The 8,078-nt window shown below is 36.3% G+C and overlaps 1 protein-coding gene across 1 annotated transcript in view; it reads right to left on the bottom strand.

Annotated features, from left to right (window-relative positions):
• Positions 1 to 3,395: 3,395 nt before the first annotated feature.
• Positions 3,396 to 8,078, bottom strand: part of NUDT3 (nudix hydrolase 3) — a 20,830-nt gene continuing 16,147 nt past the window's right edge. Inside the window, exons 2-5 of the mRNA XM_015820423.1 lie at positions 7,035 to 7,145; positions 5,037 to 5,081; positions 4,621 to 4,705; positions 3,396 to 3,948 (exon numbers count right to left, since the gene is read on the bottom strand). Coding sequence (XP_015675909.1) covers positions 3,776 to 3,948; positions 4,621 to 4,705; positions 5,037 to 5,081; positions 7,035 to 7,145 — 414 coding nt within the window. The 3' untranslated portion in view covers positions 3,396 to 3,775. The remainder of the gene's footprint in view (positions 3,949 to 4,620; positions 4,706 to 5,036; positions 5,082 to 7,034; positions 7,146 to 8,078) is intronic.

Below are 8,078 nucleotides of genomic sequence, written 5' to 3'. Positions count from 1 at the left end.
AGAAGTTGTGCATTTTGACTCACAATGTTACTGTTTCCAAGTAACCATACTTCACTAGATATTATGTTCCAATTCACTGTCACAAACAAATGTAAGTAGCACCGTCAAACCCTGATTTAGCAAGTAGGGATAGGCAATGGTTTAGATTTGACTCTTTAAAGAATGCTTCAGAGCACATAAGGCCAGGAACATGGCAGCTGTCTGCAGCTCTTTAAAGTAGACCCATCTTTCCCCAGGATCATGGTAGCTGTAGGGGACAGCAATGTGATCCCACAAAAAAAATGCAATTTCTTTAAAAAGGTGCAGATAGATGCTACATTTATGCTCCAATGTTCCATTTCCAATTTATGTTTACACCAGTGTACCACCCTGATAAGGGCTAATATATAGCACACATAATGCAAAAGCCCATCCAGTCTTCATCTAATGCAGTGGTTCTCAACCTGTGGGTCGGGACCCCATTTGGGGTCGATCGACCATTTCACGGGGGTCGCCAAGCAAGACTGTCCGCCATTTTTTTGTCCGCCATTTTTTTTGTCCGCCATTTTTTTCCCCTTTTCCGGCGGGTGCCTTACCTCCCTTGGGCTGGGCCAGCTGGTGGTCGGCCTGCTCCGTCGCTGCTGCTTGCCAGCTAAGCCTCGGCCGGCGCAGGGGGTGGAACCACGCATGCGTGGCGCTCCCGGGCAGGGAAAGTCCTCGACTTACGACCGGTTGGGTAGTCCTCGACTTACGACCGGTTTAGTCCTCGACTTACGACCGGTTTAGTCCTCGACTTACGACCGGTTTAGTCCTCGACTTACGACCGGTTGGGGTCGCGGCATTAAAAAGGTTGAGAACCACTGATCTAATGAGAATATTGATATCTCATTTGAACATATAAGTAACTATTGGTCAGTATATAACTACAAATCCAGAATACTGCTTGCACTGTTCCGGCAAATGTCTAAATCAAAAAATATGCAAGTTCAACAAATTCTTGCAAATGTTGAGCTTCTTCTGAAACTGTGAAGGACCAGAAATGTATATATAAAAATAAAATCCACAGATAAGTAATACACCTTTCTTTGGAGAAAGTACCTAATCTCCTTAACATCTGATGGCCAAACATAATTACTAAATCTTTTTATAGGAAAGAATGACTTTTCACATGATTTTATTGTCACTGCCAGCAATTCTTAATTTCCGTATGTAAAGTTAAGAGTTTTGTAAATAAAGACCAAAACAATCTGTATTTTAATGGACAAATCCAGCAATCATTGAAGGATTAAGATGTTTAAAGTCCAATATGGTGACCAACTTGCCTACTTAGAATGAACTGTATTTGAAAATTCTCTTTCTTGATGCATGTTCTGGCAATATGGGACCTTCCAGTGTAATTAGAAGTGTGAAAAAGTGAGTTGATATAATGCATTTTCATTGTATTACTAGTTTCTTGGCTCGTTATTACAGAGTACCTGAGATGCTGGGAAAGTATGAATATAGTGCATTGAAAGGAGGTGAAATAGTGAATTTTAGTAAACAGGAGGAGTTTACCAATAATCCAGACAGTTTATACCCCAGGAGACGCATCTTCCATTTCCAGTTCAGAAGGCAAACATCAGCAACTCAGTGCAGTTGTATAAACAGCATCAATTCATCCCACATTAAACTACTTTCTTGGCACAATTTATTTTTCCTGGCCCAAACAAACAAGAAATCACTATTAGAATATCATTAACAATATTCTATTCTAAAGTGTCAGTTTAACAGCCCTCTAAAAACATTTTAGAGTTTTAAAAAAGTGTGCATGCTATAGATATTAAAACTGCAGTCACTTCATCAGGAATCTCAGTTCTCTTTCAAACAATTCTCTGTGTTCTAATCAGTTCAATGAGACACAAAACCTTCAGTTAAAGGCAATAGTTTGCTATTGTGGAAAGTGTCACACATATACTTAGTAAAATAAATTATTATTGTATTGTACGCTTCAAGACATTAGTTAAGCTCATTCAGCTAAATTTTATTATTTGTTAAAATGAAGGGCAATAAAGTGGCATAACATAATTTTTCATTTGTTTGAGATCAAGTTTAAGCCACTTTTTTCAATGCACCTTTCAGCACGTACTGTGTATTGCTTTTGGTTTCAGTGATACCATATTAAGGAATGCTATCCTATTAACAGAAAGTAGGGAATTAAAAAATAAGAAATATTATTGGTTCTATAGCAACTGTCCATTGAAGAAACTATACTAATTTACTTTTCATCAGGCTGCATAACTATTTCAGAATATTTTTAATGTATTTTAAGCATATAAGGGGAAGGAAGAATTATCTATTAAACTGGAGTACTGCAGGTTTAATTTCACATCTTGGCTATACTGTGACAAAGAAGTAGTCACCAAATATAGCAACTAGGTCCTGTCTCAAGCCAGGGATGAACTAATGCCCCTCCCCAAATCTACCCAGATCCACCCCCTCCCACAGCCCTTTCCAAAAACAAGACAACACTGTTGGCAAATCAAGACAGTATGAAACATCAACAGAAATAAAAATGCGATGTGTGCCAATGCATCAGGTTAACTATCCTATTAAATGACACAGATCCCCATACAAACAATTCTACTTGGGAACTAGCTGTACCTTTGCTGCTTAAGAAATTAAGTCTACAATTTTGAGTGTGCTCCATGATACAATATTACAGACAAAGGAGACTAGACACTTGAAATTTTTCCCTGGGAATTCTTTTCAGGGACATAAGGTGACTGTCCCACCAAGAGGTGACACTCAAAGTACAATCCAATGCTCTAGCACAAATTACAATATCCAGTTCAGTAAGATGTAAGGCATATGGACCAAAAAAAAAAAGACACCAGCAGTATGCAACAGGAAGATAAATCATTTTACACTATTAAAAGCATTAATGCTTGATGTTCCAGTTCACATTTTTAAAATCATTTCAAATCCCTGATTCCTATTTACTGAAGTTTGAATTCATTAAGCTTCTGAACCCATATGCTTTAGAATGAAGAATGAAGAGTGATCAATTCTTTGTGCTTCTGTCCATTGTTACATGACATACTGATTGAAACTATGGAAAGAATTGAGCACCAGGGATGCTTTGCAAGTCTCCTTCAAGTCTCATTGTATTAAGTTTGGGTCAGGGAACAGGATGCAGGGAATGAAACTGGCCCAGCCACTAGCACTATCATAAAGAAATGCTTTTAAAGAACAAGGCAGACAAGTTTATGAAGCCCTCTTTATAGAAGTAGCTTGTGTTTTTTTAAAAAAAATCTTGCAAAAATCAGTGTTAGATTTCTCCCTCTAAAAAATGTTACGTGCAGATGTGGAGCAAGTGGCCACCACACAGACCTCAACAGTACCTTACAGTACAAAATCTAAGACATAAAGACTTGATCTCACATTTGTAGCCTTCTTTACTGAAAAGATAAGAGATTTGGCTATGGCTGGAATAATATACAAGAACATTTCAGAAGACAAGGCATAGATGAAACTAATAGCCTTGCTGTTCACATTGTCAAAATTTTGTTAATAGGGAAGGGGCACTTCATGCACAAAATGTGTATTACAAAATACATATCCAAGAAAAAGCAAAAACAAAAAATCCCAAACCACCCACTTTGCACTATAATGCAACACTCAAACACCTGCTCTGCCAAAGGCTGCTGCACATGTCTTGTTTACCAAATAACACATGTGAAAGCCGCGAGAAGAGGGGAAGAAAGGAAATCCAAGTTTCAGTCTATGTTTCAAACTTTTCTGATAGGGTTATCTTCAGTCATCTGATGTCGGATAGTGTGCTCTCCTTCGAGAATGATGTGGTCACAACAGGAGTGCCATTATTAGCCAAATAGCCTTGCCTTAAGGTTTCAAAGTATGAAGCCTGTACAGGTTTGTGATACTGCAGAACTTTTATGGCATCATCTATCTTAAACCATTCCCTTTTCCTTCCTGCAGATAAATAAAGAGGGGAAAATATTAAACCTCAACAACTGAAGTATTTACAATCCTCTCTATATGCAATTGTTTCACAACAACAAGCTGTATGTCGATTGTTACTATTAAATAATGAACTCATTAAGTAGGTTTATCTTTTCAAAATGCAAAAAAACTATTCAATGTTTCACAATAAAGGTATACTACTGTATAAAGCAAAATATCTTCAGGGTACTAAGCACCCGTAAATTCTTAAACATTTATGAACTTCATTCTAAATGAGATTAAGGATATAGAACATAACATATACTTAGAAGGTTACAGTCAAATAAAAAATAAGATCTGGAAGGTAACAAGAATAGCTATTTTATGCATGTTGCTCGGCATACTGCAAAAATGTTTGGTTAACTCTAGGTTAGAGGTGCACAACCGATTCTGAAAAAAGGATCTAATTATGCACTATCATGTTTTTAAAAACACATATTTTCAAGATGTGAATATTTATCTGCTATTTTTATGAAAATATAAGCAACAAAAATACAATAAGCTTCATAACAACTGCAAAAAATATTCCAAGTAAGATTTTTATTTTTTAACTCACATTTTACAAACCTTAATCCAAATAGGGGGATTCAACTATTATCCTCCTAAAGAGAATCAGGAACACAAATGAATATGCTTGCTTACCGATATTCACAGAATCCTCCCAATCTTCCAATACTTCTGTGACAATAAGTACGTAAACATATGTTCTGTGTTTCCTGTCTTGGTTCTGAAAGGATGATCAACATTAAAGTTAATTTGAAGAAATATAAAACTACAACAATGATAATCTTAGCGTTGAGTTGAAAAGATACTTACAATATGTCACACCAACAGCAATGCTCAATTATGACTTGATTTCTTAATCAAGGAGATTCAGATACTACTAGTAAGTTAAAATATAAATAAAACTTCTTCAAGCATTTTTGTCTTACACTTTGAAGAGGGTTCAAATGAGAGAACATTTATCTTCTAATCTAACCTAACAGAATCTCTACACATCTCTAAACTTTAATCACATATAAAAATGTTTTATCAATTCTGGTGATATTTGTACTTACCTCAAAAATTCCTACTAATCTTCCTAATGTCCCTTTCACTCCAGCCTATGACATATTCAAAGAAAAGAAAAAGGCATTTAATATAAGTCATAGCTCAAATTATTTTAAAAGACATTTATAATTTAAATTATGTGTTTTACAAATTTTTAAGAACTATATATAAATCCGTGATAATATAATTTACACTGTACAATGGTGAAAGTTTGGAAATTTTTAGAAATATTCATTGTCAATATTGTGATCTACAATATGATTTGCTCTGAGACAAAAAAACAGCTCTAATATGCAGATATCTGTGCGGATATGGGCTGTGATCATTTTGAACAAGCTAGTAAGTATCATGGTGGCCATGAACACACAAGCTATTTCTCCCCTCCCCAGAGGTTTAAGTTGAAATGTGCTTGAACTGAAAATCTAAAGAAATCTAGTACCAACTTGTGAAAAGATTGAGCAGGTAGAAGTTGAAGCTGTACAGTTTGAAAGGTTAGTAAAGTAGCATCATCTATATTCTCTTACCTTGTTTCTCAGGTGCAAGCTCACAAAACAAGATCTCATATCATTGGTGAAACAGTGCCTCTGGATATCTTCAAAGTCACCAATAACAATCTCACCCCACCAACCCTTTCTACCTTAAGGCTGCGCCTGAAGTACCTAAAACCCAGATGAGCACATTTCTGAAAGGCGAACCCTCCTCTTCTCACCTGTCCAGATCGTTATATGTCAGGTCTATTTTCTCATTCAAAACATGAATTACAGATTTCTCACAGGTATACCTAGCATTTAATGTCATCAGCCAACTTTCAAGATATAACCATTAAACTTTCTAACTCCTGTGCACCCTTATATCCTGCTTCACCTAAATTAGGTAAGGATAAAGTTTAGGATTATCCTTTGGGGTTTGGGGGTAGGCAGAATCCTCTACCATTAGCTCTTGTCTCTCACTTAAGTGGAGGTCTGTAATGCCAATCCCAGCACTTCCCCAGTTCAATACTCCTTTTTTTCAGTCCAGAGCGCCCCCTTCCCCCCCAATTTTGTACTGTCTATTCTAAAAAATAGATGTGCTTCCTTAAACATTCAGTGAACTCTAAAGCCAGTTCTTGCCTCCAAGTTTGGAGAACAGGGAGCCTTCAATGTGATTTCTCCACTACCTCTCTTTGCTGAATGTATTTCTGCAAAGAGTATAGGGATTGCCAGCACTTATCTGATTTTAAGGATTTTATGGTTTGGGGGCTTTACTGTTGTTCTGAGCTTCCTGAGGTGTTCTTAAAGATGGGCAGTCTTACAATCGAATGAATGAATGAATGAATGAATGAATGAATGATCTTATATGCCAGGTTCCATGATCTGACATTAAACATTTATATGAAAACTCTTTCATTTGCCAGATGCTGTATAGTGCAGAATTGGACACCTTGCCACAGCCAGGTCACCCTTTGCCAACTCGCCGCTGCCAAGTCATTGCAGGACAACAATGAGCAAATTTTGTTGCTCATTAACAAGCATATAATTAATTATAGGTAGTCCTCAATTTACGACGACAACTGAGCCTCAAATTTCTGATGTTAAACAAGACAGTTGTTAAGTGAGCTTTGCCCCATTTTACAACCTTTCTTGCTACAATTAAGTGAATCACTGCAGTGATTAAGTTAGTAACATGGTGGTTAAGTGAATCTGACTTTCCTATTCTTTTGCTTCTCAGAAGGTTGCAAAAGGTGATCACATGACTCCGAGACACTGCAACCATCATAAAATCTGAACCAATGCCAAACATCTGAATTTTGGTCATGTGACCAAGGGGATGCTGCAACAGTCATAAGTATGAAAAATGGTCATAAGTCATTTTTTTCAGTGTCGTTGTAACTTTGAACACTTATTAAATGAACTGTTGTTAAGTTGAGCACCACCTGTACTATACAATTAATATTTGGACAATTCTGAAAGTGAAAGGAATGAATAGAAATAGACAACTTTCAATCCAAGCATGATCTGAAGACATACCTCTTCACAAACTTCCCGCACAGCAGCCACACTAGGCTCCTCTTCAGGCTCCATTCCACCTCCAGGGACAATCCATCTGTCAGGATGACGACTACTGCTAACTAACAGCACCTATAAATAACATGTTTACACCTCAGTTATACATGTTTACACCTCAGTTATACAATTCTACAATTACAAGATAGTATCCTGCTATGTAAAATTAGTACATTTTTTTAAATTCCCAAACGTATTCTAATATTTTCTTTCCCTAAAGTCCATCCGCACTTAGATAAAGACAGAGATTGGAAGTTATATTTATTTACTTATTTATATCCACCTTTATTATATGTATAAATAATTCAAGGTGGCGAACATACCTAATACTTCTTCCTCTTCCTATATTCCCCTCAAAATCCTGTGAGGTGAGTAGGTTGGGAGGGAGAAACTGCCCCAAATCACATTTTTATCCTTTATTACTTTATAAGTAACTCAAGGTGGCAAACATACACAGTCCTCTTTCCCCACAATAATCATTTATGAAATAAGTTTAAAGTGGATTGATTGAAATATACATCCAAAACAGTCAGGAACAGAAGCAGGCAAGCTCTATAAGTATGTTAAAACACCAAACTTATTTGAAAAGAGAAATAAGCAAACGTTAAATTCCCTTTAAGAACTGGCTTTGAAGCAGGAGACAAAGCTGTTTTTAACAAAATTTTAAAAATGTTCATCTGAAATAGTCAAGACGTCTCCCAACTATGACAAATGTCTTCCCTCTATCTCTGCATATATGCATACCCTGCTTCTCCCAAATGACTCAATGTAAAATGGAGCACAGAACTAGCAATCATCAAAAGGCAAACATACAATGGATTAACAACAGCAAAAGATTTGAAATAAGTAGCATTTGCAAATACTTTGTAGCCAACCATGGTTATATTAATCCAAGAATATTCTTAAATTTAATAAACAAAAGCCAAGCTGAATTCATACATATGCCACTGTTCTAAACAGCCCAATAGAAAGCATTAAAACTACTGAACATTCATTCATTCATTCATT

Source organism: Protobothrops mucrosquamatus, unplaced genomic scaffold (assembly GCF_001527695.2).
Source record: "Protobothrops mucrosquamatus isolate PMUCROS unplaced genomic scaffold, P.Mucros_1.0 scaffold1128, whole genome shotgun sequence".
NCBI classification, from domain to species: Eukaryota; Metazoa; Chordata; class Lepidosauria; order Squamata; family Viperidae; genus Protobothrops; species Protobothrops mucrosquamatus.
This window is presented reverse-complemented; position numbering and strand designations above follow the sequence as displayed.